General features: G+C 43.7%; 1 protein-coding gene across 1 annotated transcript; it reads right to left on the bottom strand.

Moving 5' to 3' along the window:
- Positions 1 to 304: 304 nt before the first annotated feature.
- micu3b (mitochondrial calcium uptake family, member 3b) lies at positions 305 to 16459 on the bottom strand. The gene is made up of 15 exons (XM_034543626.1): positions 16199 to 16459; positions 14441 to 14588; positions 12414 to 12445; positions 12185 to 12263; positions 9990 to 10037; positions 9801 to 9883; positions 9640 to 9711; positions 8516 to 8557; positions 6363 to 6458; positions 5782 to 5870; positions 5395 to 5566; positions 3707 to 3815; positions 3369 to 3526; positions 2586 to 2654; positions 305 to 401 (listed from the first exon to the last, which is right to left on the bottom strand). The coding sequence occupies exons 1-14, from the start codon at positions 16457 to 16459 to the stop codon at positions 2586 to 2588; spliced, it is 1458 nt and encodes a 485-aa protein (XP_034399517.1). The 3' UTR covers positions 305 to 401.
- Positions 16460 to 17381: the final 922 nt, after the last annotated feature.

Here is a 17381-nt window from a genome sequence, read left to right as displayed (position 1 = left end):
TATGTGAGCAATGCTGCCGCCACTGTACCCAACGCCACTCGGGACAAAAGGAGAATCTGACTGAACAACGCACACGGGCAGAGCAGTAATAAGACAACGTTGGACTTTTAAATAAATAAATAAATATAACAGTGTTAAAAATCCTAAACTGATCAACGTATTTACAATCTATAAATAGTTCAATATCTTCTGAGCAAGCAAAAGCAGCTAGACAAACGGAGTACTTCAAATGAGCCTTCTGCAGCACGGTGGAGTTTGCTTGACCTCTTGCAACCGCTTCCCATTAGGACCACGTCCTGTTTGTGCCACAGCCTGCTCATTTAAAAGCTTCTAACATAGTGCAGCATGCATTAACCCTTCTGTCCCTGGCAAGAGGAGGCCGCTGATGACGGGACGTCAACCTGCCGACAGAACACAGAGAGAAGGATAAATACAAGTCCACTTGTAAATGTGGACCTTCTCGATCTTAGCAGTCAATAATTTTGTACATGTTAGATACCAAGAAACAAGACAACATTAGACTACAGGGAAACAGAAACAGTACACCTCTTAATCAAACAGTCATTGGGTGCAGCAGCAGTTCTGCACGTGTGCAGAAACCAATCTGGGTCCTGTGCAGTGACCACAGCTGTGGATCTGTAGCATACAAGCAGCAAGGAGCAACAGTCCTCCCATATACACATTTCACTTAAAGGGATCAACATGGGAAGTAGTGCCAGCACGGATTTAAGTTTACATGTGTAGATTTGTGTAAAACAATCATCGGCCCAGGTAGGCAAGAGCCCCATTGTACATCACATTTTCTAACAATAATGTTCCATATATCAACTTTATTTGTATTATTATTTTTTATTCTTGAGATTTCTACATTTCATTTGTGTATTGCTTCAATATATCAGACGTTGTAATAAGAAATGTAGCAGTTGCGTTACCGAATACCAAAGTAAACACGGTTCATTGTGAATGCCAAGCTGTTACACATGAGCACTTAGCTCCTGTATTATTGACTTAAAGCATAACTCTTATTGTCTTTTTTACGTAAATATGCCGGCAATGCCTACACTGGAAATGTGCACAGTTGGATTTGAAGGTCACTAGAGGGCATTCATCGAAGCCAACGTAAACCGTCATAAACGTCCAGTGTCATCATGGCATTATTTACGGAGATGACCATAGGTTGGAAGATGCTACAATGTACCGATGTTCCTAAACGTCTCATATGTGGGCTACTGGTGCTCGTAGCCATAGGCCATTGTTTATAGGTTCTCTGCTCATTAGATTTACAGAAAATTGCATTGTTTTACGTCGAAACTCTTCCTATTTTACCAAACCCAATATCTCATAGTATCTATTATTCGCTGTATGAATTTAGAATGCTCTATAATATGTACGAGTAACCTGCTCCTAAAACATTAATGAAGAGCTCACACGCCTCAGCTGTGCGTGTAAACAAGCTGGTGTTGATGCCAGGGCACAAGCATCTTATAATATAGTATAGAGTACTACAAATATGAATAAATACACAAACACCACCATAACCCTATAATGTTTTAGGTGTAATATTATCATTAGTGTGTTATGGGCCTACTGTAGAAGATGCATAGCCCAAGTATATAATAACAACTGATAATGACAATATGACATGTCAGTCTATGACCTCAGTCACATGCCGTGAGCTTCTGGCCGAGCAGCTGCTCGACAGCGGGAGTTGTGTATTCCTGTTACCACGGTAACGTAGGTGGGTACATAAACTGTAACCAGTCAGTGCCACAGTCGGTTCGGCTCACAGCTTCAGTGTTTTGAAAGCCCTCAGATTGTTTCTGTGGTGACTGTGATTTGGATTGCACAAATGTCTGTTAGGTGCTTGTTGTCGTATATTGTTGTTTGCATTTGATTTGTTCATCTTAAGCTCACGGACTTAATTGTGTTTGCGTTGTTGTATAACGATAAACCGATAGCTCCCCTCACATCACTGTCGGCACGAGCGCACTATCACGCTGTTTTTAGTCATGCTTTGAAGGGCTCGTCCCTCAGGACTGTGACCCTCCTTGTTGAACTTGTTCTTGTTATTCTCTCTGTCTCCCTCTCTATAATTTACACGTCAGAAATTGTAAATGCTACCGAAGTCAAATATGAATTATCCACCCACTTTCATATAGTACAATAAAACAAGTAATAAAGCCAAATGGTAGCATGTCTTTAGTTTTTTCTCTTTTAAAATTCTCTAAACAGACATTTTTCTTATTGCGCACATGTTTGCCAGAAGATTATAGCGCCCTCTCCCAGGAGGTGCATTTCCTTTGAAACATTTATACACGCAGCTTTAAAGTGCGCTGCTCATGCAGGCCTAAGCTGGTATCTGGTGGCAGTTGATCAGGCGTTAATAATACAGTGTAACTCAATGCTTCTGGCGAGCAGTGTGGACCTTTCGAAAATAACATCTGAACAGACTGACTGTGACACGCTATTACGGAACAGTTTAGAAACTCAAATCATGGGAAATTTGTCAACCTCACATGAAGCTTTGTTCGTTTATTTTTGCCCCATTTAACAAAGAATGTTGACAGGATGAGAACATACTTTACCTATTTGCCTGAGAGCTCCTTCCTCATGCAGGACTTAAAGGAGGTGAACTTCTGCTCCACTCTGACGCCCTGTGTGTGTGTGTGTGTGTGTGTGTGTGTGTGTGTGTGTGTGTGTGTGTGTGTGTGTGTGTGTGTGTGTGTGTGTGTGTGTGTGTGTGTGTGTGTGTGTGTGTGTGTGTGTGTGTGTGTGTGTGTGTGTGTGTGTGTGTGTGTGTGTGTGTGTGTGTGTGTGTGTGTGTGTGTGTGTGTGTGTGTGCGTGTGTGCGTGTGTGTGTGACAGGGAGAAAGAGAGAGAGGGTCAATGTCATGGTGTCCCACTAGATGGCAGTATAATTTAACAAAAATCCCTAATTGCCGCTTCAGAGGTGAGATGTGTTTCGGTAATAAAAAGTGTCAGCAGTGTAATTTAGACATTGTGGTGTGGAGGAACTTAAGTCTGCCAGCACCTAAAGAAAAACCGAGACCTAATTAGCGCTTACTTAGAGCTGTAATTGGGAGGAGAGAGGGGGGGGGGGGGGGGGGCGGGGGGGGCTAATAGCTGCTTAAGTACTCCGCTCTGAAAATAAACCTGTATATCTGTGCTCAGCATCAACCCACTTTGGCCTTTTTGTCTTTCACCCTGTTAAATCTGACTTGGCTTTGCATCCATGTGTCCGTGTGTGAGCTCTTTGTGAGTGACACCCTCTTTTTGATGCTGGTGTCATTCACATGAGACGGTGCTGCTGCGACACCTCTGTCACCTCCAGAGTCGTTAAGGAAGAAACATGGCCTCTGCCGCCTCACCCCGCCGCGGCGGTGCAGCCGCTCCTTCATGACGCCGATGAACTCCTTGTGGCTGAGTTTGTCGTCGCGGTCCTCGTCAAAGATCTTGAAGACCGTGTTGACCAAGTGGCGGCTCAGCTTGATGCCCGTGGCCACGTAGACGGCGCGGGTGAACTCCTCTGGAAGAGAAGGTGAACAGTCTTTATTACCGACGTTTGCTACCAATATTTACATTACTGTTGCTTGAGACACAATCATGCAGATTGTGGGTCACCGGGATGGTTCGGCTCATTTGATTGACTTACAACAGAAAAAAAACACATCTTAAAGCGACGTGACTACAGACTGTGAGTCTTCACCTTGACCAACGGACCGGTTGGCGAAGTTGTACATTTGCATGGCGATGGTAAAATCCTCCAGGTTGTTGAGGAACTGGAAGAAGGACCGGAACTCCTCAAATGTGATTCCCTGCAAAGAGATGACGGCAACAAAACGACACCTTTTTTAGATTCCACGAAACACAAAGCTTTTGAAATACAATGCGAGAAAATGGCGAAGTGCCGCACACAGCGAGCGGCTGCTTGTGTCAACACTCAAGCAGAGGATCGCGCTAGGATTCACCCGGCACGTCATCTGCTTCCTTTCATCCTGCGGGGGAAACCTTTAGTGTGTGTGGGACCTTGAAGCCAGCAGATAGATAACACACCCAAACAGACAGAGTATACATTGCTGGATTTTCCCCTGTGCAGTATGGACACGCTGAGCTGTCAGCGGCGGGGGGAGATTGTAGCTTTTGGGAAGAGGTCAGGCCCGTTTGCAGACTTTTCTAAGGCAGATTAACCTGATACTTGAATAAACAAAAACAACAAAAGTGATGAATCCCCAAACATCTCAGGCTTGGCTGATGACTCAAACACTGAGTCCATTGATCTCCACTCAACCGTCCCGCTGCTACTAGCTCCTTCTCTCGCCGGGGGCCTCGCCAAACAGGCAGCACACACGGCCTAACAAACGGAGTAATGACTAATCGCTGTCGCTTTGCTGTTTTAACAAGGCGAGGGCCATAAAATATCTCTTAGCCCCTTACGACGAGACCCACTTCATCGTCAATGGAGATCTAGCAACAGGCTACTCGAGGTGGCTGAGGAGCTGCCGGCGTCTTTTCAGAGCGCCAAGAGGGAAAACAAATCAAAGCTTAAAATGAGGATGTTTCACTCAACAGCTTATTCAGCGGGCGGTGAAAAATAAAGAAATGCTCCCACACTCGCACAAAAACGACAGAGTGCAAGTCGATGAAAGCTAACGAATTCATTTAAAGGAAAAGTTCAAACACTTCTTCCCTTTTGGTGTGGGAGTCAAATGAGAAGGTCGCATACTAAGGTTGTGTGCTAAGCATGAGGACTTGGCAGGACCTCTAAAGCACAACAATTAACACATGATATATTGTTATTTTACTGTTTTACTTCATGAAACAAGGGCTTACTGTAGATGTTGTAGTGTCATAATGTGGCTGCATTGCAGTAAAGTGATGTAAATCTCTCAAATTAGACCGTTCTATGTGCTATTATTTTCCATTACCTGCTTTGTCATTATATCCACTTTCTTGATTATTTATCAAAAAATCTCATTGTGTAAATAGTTTGTAAAAGCACCAATAATCAAGCTTGGAATATTGTCGCAATATTGGTATGGAGGTATTTGGTAAAAAATATAGTGATTTCCTCCATATTGCCCGGCCCTACATGGTACTATAGGGTTTCCGTCGTCACAAGGAGGCTGTCAGGTGTGGCATCGTGCCTGTCCAGTGCCTATTTATTCAGGTTGACTCCGTATGGAGTCAACCTGAACTGTGGCGGGAGACGCTTCACAGATAAATCGTTCTTCAATTAGCTCCAACAGGAAATTCCCTAAAGACCACAAATTGTAATTGAAGATCTGAATATGTGTTCAAGAAAGAAGAAGCGTCTGTTTTAGCATGTTAGTGTCATCACATGGTTAGAGGTAACATGGATGACAAATCAGATATCAGGGGAAAGAAAGGATGCACCTTTTCGTCCGGCAAGCCGTGGCGCACGTTCTCCAAATACTCGCTGACGTCGTCCACGTTGGTGTAGCGAAGGAGGATGCGAGCGAAGTCTTCCTCGCTGATGGTGGGCAGGCCCTTGCAGTAGGAGAGGAACTCTATCTCGAGCATCTCCGTCTGCAGGTTGTCCATGAACCTGGAGGAGCGAGACGGACCGCTGACAGATAACGACACCACCACAAACTCACATCCACAAAGGAACACTTAACAAAGTCGCAAAAAGAAAATACACCGACGGTTGAGCCGTCCGAGGCATGCAAATGATCTATGGCCTTATTACACTGTGAGATAATCATTTTCTCGGGAACATATTGATTTATCACACAGTGAACAAAGAGGTGTTCCACTCACTCGTAGAAATCTTCAAATTTCAATTCAGCTTTGCCCTTTTTCCCAAAGAAATGCACCAGCAGCGTCGTCTCTGTCTTTTCATCCGCCTGCTGACAGAGGGGAAAAAACGTCATCATAACTCCTCATAGCTTTATGTCGCTATGATTTATCCAAACATTGAGAGCATTTGCACAAAAACCCAATTCTGAGCTGCCAGAATGAGCTGTTTTCTAACTAAGAGTGTATCATGGAAACACCGGGTAAACATTAACAATGACTTAATCTAACCAAACCCAAAGCTTGAAGCAAAGATGTTAGTTAATAGCCATACACAGATTCTGCTGTTGAATAAGAGTTAATGGTTAATTTTTCACCGTGCCTGAAACCAAACAGTGGGCCAGCATTTCTCATTTCTGCAAACACGTGCCATGCAATAGATTCAGTATACATGCTACAGAGGAAATATTAGTCAGCATTTATTCTTGCTAACAAGAAGACTAAATAAATAAATCCACAGTGCTAACATGGAACCTGGCGTACGGACAGTCATAACCTGGTTCCCAGTGTTGACCGTATAACCAAAGTAATGAGGGCGTGGCTACCTCGGTGAGATCAGAAAACAGAACTTGACTTGTGCCACGTCTGAGAACATCCCACATGCCCCGGGCCTCCACATGCTGGCTGTCTTTTTCAAGAACCTGTGGCAGCAGTTGAAGCACAGCTGTTAGAAGACAAAACACATCTGGAGAAGGAAGATGGACGGAAAAAACATGGCTCGCACTGAGGCAGGCAGGAAGACAGAGATGCACAGACTGGAAAGAAGATGAAGAGTCAGATATAAACAAGAACAAAAAACATCAGAGACAGAGGGACAGTGAGGCAGATACAAACTGGGGGCTGCCAGCGGAGTATCTGAGAGGCCCATCGGCCCGTGCATGCCTCTTGGCAGGACGTTGAGCCAACACCGCTAACACATGTCCAAATTGGCATGCAAGGCGTGAGAGCCGACGGCTGATTCATGATGATTTGATGCTAAGGCGAGAGGTAAAAATGCAAGTTATCAGACATCGCTCACCGACTCTTCTGAAATGAAGAGAGAACCTCCGGTTATGAAAAGTGAAGCCAGTGCTGAAGTGCCTTAAACATGCATTCCCTCTAATGGCCATCAGGGGGCGACTCCTCTGGTTGCAAAACAAAAGTCCAATTGTCTAGAAGTCGATGAGAAAAAGACTCACTTGATTTATTACCTCAGTAAATACGGTTAACATCAGTTAATGGTCTCAATAGCTAGTTTATATATGTTAATTTAGTAAATTATGGTTCATTTAGAGGGAAATAGACCATTAAGCAGAGGCTACCTTGTGATTGACAGGTCGCCACCAGAGACGTATCATCATCTTGACCACGACGGCTCATATATGGTCACTTCCGTTAAATGGTTGCAAAAAACTAAATGCCGACCGTAGTCCATAAGCCAATGGGTGAAGTCACGACGACTACATCCACGTCTTATGAACAGTTCAGAGTCTAAAGAAAGAAAGATGACTCTGCAGATTTGTCTGCAGCAAAACAAGTCAGGCTCTCGATTTCTGATTAACCAATCATTATCATTATTACAGTTTACACTGTTTTCCCTCTCCCGCCTGCTGTGAGACAACTTTAACTACAGCTACACCGAGGCACCAACAACAACAATGTTCTTGTAATTGGTGTTGTGTGCAATAGAAATATCACAGGAAATCTTGAGTAGTTATGAACAGAACCACATCGTTGCCTCTCTTTCTCATTCTGTTTTTTTCACCCCATTGTTTCTCAAGTCTCGACATCACCTCATTCAAAAGCAACATCAGCACAGAGCCAACTAAACAGCCGGCTGGTGCCGACACGTGTTCCTAAGTATGGCTTGCTTCATTTCATAATATTTATTTATCTTATCAACCTTTTTTTTTTGTTCATCTCTCAAGCCTGAGGGTGAATGTGAGCCAGCTGATTAAACAGCCGCGTCACTTTTCATCAGCGAGAGTGAGGGGGAGATTCACGACGTGATCGAACAGCTAATTACGGAACAAGTCTTTAATGCAGTGCGCTGTTATTCAACTCATAGCGTGAAAAGATCCTGAAACACTTGTAATTAGAACATGCTCGGGGAAAGCCCGTGTTTTTGAAAATATTTTGACTTTTGAACTTTTTGCTGGAAAGATACCTACAGCACGGCAGCAGAAATCAAAACAAAAAGACACACCTAGAGGTAAAGTCTTCACTTCAACTCTGCTAGTGTGTGTGTGTGTGTGTGTGTGTGTGTGTGTGTGTGTGTGTGTGTGTGTGTGTGTGTGTGTTGAGTGCTCTTCACAGCTTTCCTCTCTGACTGGCATCTTCATGGTCAAACCCATCCCTAAAGGTAACCTGAGCCCAAATACCACTCCTCAAGAAACTGTAAAAATAAAACATGGGGGTCTTCTTCAGGTAAAAGCTTTTTGAGGTGGAATCTCTCGCCCAACGCTGACAAAAGGCAAGTGCATGAATCATCTGCACTAAACACACACACACAAACAAACAAAGACAATGCCAGATGATGCTGAATTACACAGTGGTGCGTTTTAAATCCTGCTACTGAGGTTATCTTCTGTTAACAGATGCACATGCAGGTGTTTTCTGTGCGTAAAATAGATTTCAGCATTGGAGGAGCGGATGCCAAAAATGCATGCAACAAGCAGAACGGTTCCATTCTCCTTCAGGGAGAGAGAACAATACATACACTGTGCGGCTGGGATGAGCATGGACCGTACAGCTGCAGGCTCTGAAATAAAAAGCAAGCAGAGAGAAGATTCATATATAATTCATTCATATTTTAGAACAGGAAGATGGTTGGAAAGGAGTTTTGAAGCCATCAATTGATTTTCTTCAAGTCGTAGCCGTCGAATGTGACGTGACATTACCCTCAACTTGGTCTTCTTGCAGAAGCACCATTATGTTTCCAACTCTAGAGTGCCCATTCTAATGATCTGTTTGATGTGTTGTACGGGCTTCAGATTAATGCAAGACGGTCCAGAGATGCTAACGGTTGCCCCGGCAGAGTAAGCTCCTCCATGTTGTGTTTGTGCGATAAGACCTCAAAGAGTCGCTCTTATCGCTCGGTTCAGCTCTGCCTGTTTACATCCACCTGCATGCGGCACAAAACGGCCCTAAAGAGATGAAAGCCTCAGACATGTTGTACCCTGTGGACCACATTCACCTCAGAGTCCTCTCGAGGAACACTGAGTGGAGACTCGGCTAAAAGAAGACTGGCTGTTGGACAGCTGGCAGGATCACTGTGTGTGCTTGAAGTGTGAACGTGTGAGCCATTACAACTTCATATGGTGATAATATTTCCTCGTTGTATTAACAGTTGGTTGCGCTGTCCCCAAGCGGCTAAATTAATAAATGAAGGTTTAAATGAGTTAGTTTTTTGGCCACTTGGGGGCAGCAGACCGAGCTCAAAGGACAACACTTGACATATTAAGTGTTAGCAAACAGTTACTTGTTTACACATCTAGCAGACGCTAAGCAATATTAGCATTGATTTAGAGTCGCGTTTCTTCCACCTTACAAATGTAAGTCCAATATCCACTCCTCTTTTAACTCTGTTCTAGTCTACATCAACTCAGTCTCCACAAATATATTCCCTTTGGCTGGCTAGCTGCTAACTTTGTCTGGCATTTTTTGCTGGACAAGAAGTGTGTTTTTTCAAACTAAAATGTAGGAAGAAAACCCAGTAGCTGCGAAGTTCGCAATAATCTTTCATGGGTTCATAATTAACAGGAACCCCTTTACCATGTTGATCTGCTGTTAATACATAACAAATTGAAATAACAAATTGAGGCATTTGAAAGCAACTCATACCTTCCGGTCAAATCTTTGCTCATCTTCGGCAACTTCCTTTCTGACCTTTTTCTTACGGAATATTTCCTTTAGCTGGTGAAAAGATGATAAGTTATTATGCAAAATGTGACACAGTGGATTAAATGCATTTCATCATATCTGAAGATCAACGAGGCTCGCACCACCAAGAACTCCCTTTTGTCCACCATTTCATTCCCATCGGCATCAAACATGTTGAAAGCAATCCTGAAGCCTGCATGGGGCTCTGAAATCAAATGGAAACGGAATTATGAATCAATATAGTCACCTTTTCAATCTCGAAATACGTTTAAAAATAATTCTCCTTTGAGTAACTTAAAATATACACTTGCTTGTTAAAATGCAGAGCAGGAACATATACTCTGTGTAGCAGATGACACCTAGAAAAGAAGAACAAACAAGTTGTCAAGCTGACAAACTTAAGATAAAATGACCCCTTTTCCACACAAGACGGTATCCGATGGCATTAACCGGTGAGCTGAGGGTGTTTACAGATGTTCAAAGTCATGCGCCCGAGATGAATAAGCCATCCAAAGAAACAGTGCACGCCTTAAGACAAGAGTAATCCTCTCGCCCTCACTGATAACATCTTAAAAGGTGCCTTTTACCTCATGCTTGGTGTTCCCCCTCACACAAACACAGGCTTTACAACTGAGCTGACCTATCTGGACACAAACCCAAACAAATTTAAGGCCCACGGCTTCTGATCGCGTTTGGGTAACAAGGTGTAATACATTCTCAAGTGATCTGTCACTGATTGGGAACGGCCGATTCAGGTTTTGTGTCGCGTCCTTCAGCTCCCTTTGTTGTGTGACACGGAGAAGGGAAGAGTGAGTGTCAGGAGACATCTCGGGCGACTCGGGAGGCTTCTCCCCTCCGACTCTGAAAGCATTCCCAAGCTTTTGTTTGCTCGGGAAGATAGAGAATCGAGCGCAGATAGTTCTGGGTGACTGCTCTGGGTGTTATGGGAAGAGAATTCAGCTACAGGGGGGGGTTTGCTGCAAAGGGGGAAAAAGACTTTTAAAAAAACTAAACTAGCAAACCAAGATGTCTTTTTTTAAACACATGTTCAAACGGAGGTGTGAAAAGAGAATTAGTGATGCATGCCATTAGACAAAGTTCATCTGAAAAACAAAAGTTCTTGTCATCCCGGTTGGGGTTAGTGTGTTTGGCAGCTACGGCCTTATACTGACAACAGATCTCTGGCTTCAAAGCCTTTTAAAGCTTAAATGGGTTCAGTAGAGAGAGAGAGAGAAAAACTTTTAAGATTCCTGCCATGTTTCACCAATACCACACACCTTCACTCTCCTGGAGGGAGCACCCCCCTCCTCCTCCTCCTCCTCCACCACCTCCTCCTCCACCTCCACCCTGCAGCTCAGCCTCTGAGCTCAAGTAGATGTTGTTAGACAATACAAAGAATTCCTCAGCAACACTTCATACAGAGTGGCAGTCCCGGAGATGTAATCCAATGCCATTCTTGGGCTTCATAATGTCCGTAGTGATCAGGGGGGTGGCCGGTGGGACGTGTCTCGACACAGTCGGGTTCAAACAGCTCCCTCATTCTCCGAAGCGACGCTTTGTTCGCAGATCAATCCAGTCCTTTTTTCCCCCTGACAAAAGCCGCAACGTTTAACAGCAGGATTAAAAGCCTCAAATCCCAGCATTGGCACTTAGCTAAAGCAACAGAGAAAGAGCAGAGGAGTGAGATCTGATGCTCCACTGGCTCGTATGGCATCCTGAGCGGGAGGCCATAGGCCCAGGTGGGCAAATTAAAAAAGATCTTCACTCACACTTACAACTTAATGTTTTTAATGCCACGAATCGGAGTTTACAGGCGAAGAGTGCGGTCGTATTTCACAAGCCGCTTAAAGTAAAATGAGATTCTCCTGGTGCATTGGATGCCAAATAGTTTTAAATTGATATAGTCACATTTTGCACATTTTGCATCACAATGAATACTGTTGAAGCAATGAGAAACAATCATATAAAGAAGATTGGAAAGAATACTTTCCAATCTCCAAAACAATGTGTTGCAATTTTCTATAAATTATAGGGAAAATAGAGAAGTTGTTAAATGAATGATTTCTATTAATTAGTGTAACCTAGATTAATTACAGTTACGCTAAATACAGTGCAATGAGCAATAAAGCATTCGCAACTAAATCAACAACTTCTTTCCCAATACTTTGTACAAAATTATATAGTTCCTTCATGGAAACTTCACACTTATCGCATGTTTTATTCGAAAACATGTTTTAATGATCCAAGCGCATAGGATCATTCTTTTATCTAATAAATGGAGCATTCTATGCAGATGTTACCTGAGAATAAATGGACATCATATTGCGATGAAGAGATAAGATAGTATTTACAACGCACTCAGTGCTCTGGAATATATACGAGGTTGACACGCACCACCAGAGCACACTCTGGACAAGGCCTTTAAAAAAATAAAAGCATAAAGGGGAACTACTTAAAGTCAATGGGTGCTTGTTAGAGCTGTAGAAGATCGAGCGGGTTACTTCACCTCGTTCACGAAGATTTCTGAACAAATTGGATGATCCTTTCCAAACAGGCGGGGTATCAGCCAGCATCTTGTCTAAGTCCTGACAGAATAGAAGAAAGTAGGATAGAATAGAAGGAGTCATCACTAAGTAATGCGACGTGTGTTGGCATTAACGTAATTACAGAGGTTTTACACAGATGGAGAGATTCTTTAAAAAAGCAACAAGGGCTTTGATGACAGAACAACTTGCCTTTTTTGTGAGGGACTTCCATGGTCTCTTACCTAGACGGAACAAGGTTCACAGTTAGCTGGCAGACCTTTACAGGACATGTACTCACATGGTTTCAGGTACTTGGGATTTACGTGAGTATTTACTTTTCATGCACCTTCATACTTCTACTTTTTCATACCTTGAGTTGTTAGAGAAACGTGGTTCTCACACGACAAACAGTTCATACAGGAGTTAACATATTAACACATTAATAGTGATATTAATCCAGACGGGGAACATTTGACTGATAAGATAAGATAGTATTTACAACGCACTCAGTGCAATTGTAAATACAGTGTGGTAATACAACTTTTACTGAAGTAAAATGATCTGACTAATATGTCAACGGTGAATATTCTATATTAAGAATATAGAAGCGGGAAAAACAAAAGTGAAAACGGGTGTTTGCGTGGACAGACGTCTCGGTGAACGCATTCCAATGGTCAATAAAGCCGAAGATAAGATGGAGGTGTCGTAAAAGGGAAGGAAAAAAAAATAGCCGGGAAACTGCATCTATAACAGTGACAATAACCCTCCACTGACACATTTTAGAGCCTGTGCTTAAAGCTGGATTATGATTGCCGAGCGATGGCTTGCTGTGAGAAGTTTGTGAGCTTTTTTCCTCAATGCGAGCGTGTATCTGTTCATTTCACTTATTGTTTCATAAAAACATACCTCATGGATCTGATATGAATAATTCACATCACGGCACTTCAGAACTTTTGACTCTAATGGTTCAACTCTAAATGGCCAGAACGCTACCATCCTCTCAGAAACACATCTCCTTTTACAGCCACATATAACCATAAAACACCAGGACGGCTATTTTGCAACACATTAGAGAACAATGGCGCGCGATATGCTCACACATTAGTGCCCCTTACTTACCGCCCTCATTAGATTCCAGTGAAGACGTGTCTAAAACATTACAGCAGGCCACACACACGCCTCCCACCATAATCAATGGCAGTGATCCGAATGTCTTATCGTTACATTTATGACATCCATGTTGAGTCGTTTGGTCTCTCTGGGTCTCTGCGAGTTTGTTGCCACATAAATGAGCCATAAAAGTGGGGTTGCTGGGAAAGATGCCTATCTTTATGCAGGTGTTATGACTGAGGCTCTGCAAGCCGCAACTTATTGTCTGATGATGACACTTCACAGGCCCTCAGCAACAGGAGAAAAACACCAGGGCTTTTTATTTGTTTGATCTCAAAGTAATTGGAGGATGAAGAGGGGTTATCTGATGACTTGACGGAAGGGTAATTAAGCTAATGGTTGCTGACAAATGGGGCTGATTTAATGCAGGCAATGTAGCATCTGCAGTGCAGCACACTGGCAGTCTTCATGAAGGAAACGACCACCTTCCCTTACAAAACAATTGATATATTATATTTATTTTATTCCAGCCTCATGAGTCCATAAATAATAGCAAAAGTGTTAAACACATTTTTAGCACTTTAAAAAAAAAAAAAAGGAAACTTAAGTCTTGAAATAATGTGATCACATCAGACACTGTGTCCTCTGCCTTTGAAGACAAACTGAATTAGCCCGGTTCCACATAGGAACCTTTGCAGGATCTCATCAACGCCAATATTGTCCTACGCTTTCTAATTCATTACTATTCTAATTTGCAAGGTTCTTCAGATGTGTGGCTGATTATTAGCATTATTGATTACTGATTATTGATGAATTATCTGATCTATAAAATGCCAAAAAATGCTAATAAAATCCCTCAGAAAGCCCACGCTGATGTTATTAAGTTCTTTATGTCAGATCACTGATCCAAAGTCACAAAAACGTTCAATTCACGACAACAAAAGAGAGAGAAATGTGCAAACTCTCACATTTTAGTACGATGAGTTGATTGTCAAACCTGTTGTTAATTAATTTTCTCTCAATAGACTAATTGATTAATTGCTCAGCCCTGAAGCATCAGTAATGATTCCTCCCTTCTACCAGAGGATGTTTAGTATTGTGGAAAGGAGTAAAAGGGGTGCACTCACTCTTGGGTTCATTCAAGGTGACGGACTCTATGAAGCTGAGTGGCGTCATGTAGAGCTGGCCCTCGTACTCCACCGAACTGAAGAGGCGGAACCTGTTTTCATAGGACGACATGTACACATCTCCATCGTCCAGACCATAGGTCCGCGCCTGCAAACACACACACACACACACACACACATACATCAGGACAAATTTAAAGTCAAACCAACAGTGATAATACTGTCTGAAAAATGCTTTTTATGAAATCCATGGCAGCTTGTCTTGTCACGGAAAGGACCCGTGTTTTAATTCGCATGTTATGTCAGCCCAATTTGGCATCCCTGTGCACCAGATAATGTCCCTACAACTGTTCAACCCCAGCCAGATCAGAAGGCTGGATTGGTGAGGACAGAGTGGCTCTCTCTGTCATGTGGCACAGTGCCAGGTCCACTGGGCACAGAGCAAACACAGAGGGAATGTGTGCCCCCCTCTGCTTAACCATTAAACCCCCTCTAACCACCCCCACCTCTTATCAGATGTCAGCCCCTCCCCCAAGCCCCAGTGTCCAGTTTCCTGCGTCCCTGGATTCCTGTGGCCACCAGTCGAGCTGTCCTCCCTCCAACCCGCACATACGAAACAAGGAATCTTCTGGTCGAGGTGTGCAAACCAGACAAGGTTTACTTGTTTGTTTACCTCCCCTGTGATCTATTACAATCCTGTCAACAAGGTCAGCACGGGTCTGAGCTGAAGAGACTTAGTTACTTGCTAGAGCTAGAATGTAGGCGCTTCAGGAGCAGGTACACATTGTACACGGAGAACCAAATAACTTGAACCTCTGATAGAGTGCAAAGAAGTATCATAATGATGCAAAACGTGCAAAGTAGTGTTGGAATGATTAGTTAAGTAATTGAAAGAAAATATATCAACAGCACTTTGAATAATCAATTAATTGGGTAACACATTTCACAAGAAAATGTACCAATACAGCTGGTGGTTATTTTGATTTCTGCTTAATCTGTAATATTTTATTAATTAATTTAATTGGAAGTAGGTAATATTGTGATGAAAAAATCCTTCTTTACAAGAACATCAAAGACAGAATAGAAGCTGGAACGACAAATGATTAATCAATTATCCAAAAAGTTGCTTTTTGATAAATACTTGACCAATCGTTGCTCTTAGATGCACTGGGTGCTGTTTTAAGGCGCTTTCCTGTTGTTTGGTATATAATTATATATATTTTGTAATTTAATATCTTTGGGATGGGGTAGTGTAACAGGAAAATCTTAAATCCAACACCAGCAACAGCAGCATCGATATGGCCAATATTGTATTTGATTAAAGTGTTCTTGTTATTTTGTCCAGCTCCTAAAAAAGTGAATACAGTATAATGTAGCTATTTTGTGTTAATTTTCCTACGGTAAAAACTAATTATGCGACACGTATTGAGAAAAAGCAGAAAACACCCTCGCTTATGGCTAAGCAATTAGGTCACGTGATCTGAGAACCGCCGCCGACCGTTTTTTGCCATTTCAGCACCAAAGGTCGGGGACAGCTCCTTATGTTGACGACACATTTGCGTTATTGTGCTTTCACGCGCACGAGAAGATCTCGGCATGTGGAAATGCAGATGCTCCGTTTGTTACTGTAATGTGTGTAAGAAGAAAAAACACAATAAATAAATGAATAAAAACGAAGTGAAGAGTGAAGCGTTCTCACGACGAAAGAGGCGACGTGAGCGCGGCGTTGCCCCGGAGGCTCGACACGCGTCACTGTACCTGATCGGTGGCGGAAACCGACGGCAGCGCCAGATGAAAGAGTCGAGCCTCGACATGGCTCTTCAACCCGGAGCGTCTCCCGGCGAACGAGCGGCGGTAATAATAAGCGGCTCCGGCCGCAGCGGTGACGCACGCACCGGCGACGGTAACTTTCAGCGCTGTCGTCGCCCTCGAGGACGTTGTCCGTTGCCCCCGAGTCGCGAGCGTCGCCGCTCCGACGCTGCTAGTCAGTCGAGAGATTAGCCTGCGCAGGGCAGCCATGGCTGTTTACACGGAGGTGTCGTAAACTGATAACACGCGCACACGCGCGTATACGCACGCGCGCAGCAAGGAGCAAAGCAGCTCGAGCCGGCTGCTGCTCCGAGCTCGCGAGACATGCCGTGGGTATTTCAAGTCGCTCTGGGATTACGAGTTCTTCAGAATTCGTGAGAGTGAAGGGAGCACACGCATTGTGCAAACACTCACCTGAAATATGGCTCACGTCTCGTGAGTTGATTTAAAGTGACACGTATAGTTTTGTGTTTATTAACGTTTTATTTGAATTTAAAGTGATGCAGGTGCTCAGTTTACCACCATCAACTCTCTCTCTCTCTCTCTCTCTCTCCCCCCCCCCCCCCCCTCTCTTATTTTATGCCCCGGGAGAAGGAAAACAGGTCCTTGCCAGGGCACGTCTGGGCTGTGACAGCCCCGCCCATTACTAGTCGTGTGGTTTTGCACCTGCCCCGCCACCCCTGCCACTTTGAGCGCAAAACCCTCCAGGAGCTCTTTTTACCTGCACTGCAGCGTTTATTCCGCACTTAACTACTGGATCCTGTCCTGCCGGGTCGGTCCTCCACGGCAGCACGCCGCGAACAGGTATATATGCAACATGAGGGCTTTTTGAGCAGCAACTGCAGCCCCCCCAGCTGATGAAGGCGCATCCGTGAAATAAGAAAGCAAAAAGAGAGAGAGAGAGAGAGAGAGAGAGAGAAAGAGAGAGAGAGAGAAAGAGGAGAAATCGGCCCAGTCAGCAGCAGTGAGTGTTTCATGTCAGAAAGAAGATAAATCCGCGTGTCCTTGCGCAACGGATGCGCGCGCTAAGTGAGGTGGACGTAAACATGCAATAAGTGACAGTGGCACGCAGGTAGTCCACTACGCAAGAGCGCTCCCTCCGGACCTCCTCGCTGAACTTTACCCGCTGAGC

Source organism: Cyclopterus lumpus, chromosome 10, assembly GCF_009769545.1.
Source record: "Cyclopterus lumpus isolate fCycLum1 chromosome 10, fCycLum1.pri, whole genome shotgun sequence".
Classification (NCBI taxonomy): domain Eukaryota; kingdom Metazoa; phylum Chordata; class Actinopteri; order Perciformes; family Cyclopteridae; genus Cyclopterus; species Cyclopterus lumpus.
The sequence above is the reverse complement of the archived record's forward strand: the minus strand, read 5'-3'. Positions and strand labels throughout refer to the sequence as shown.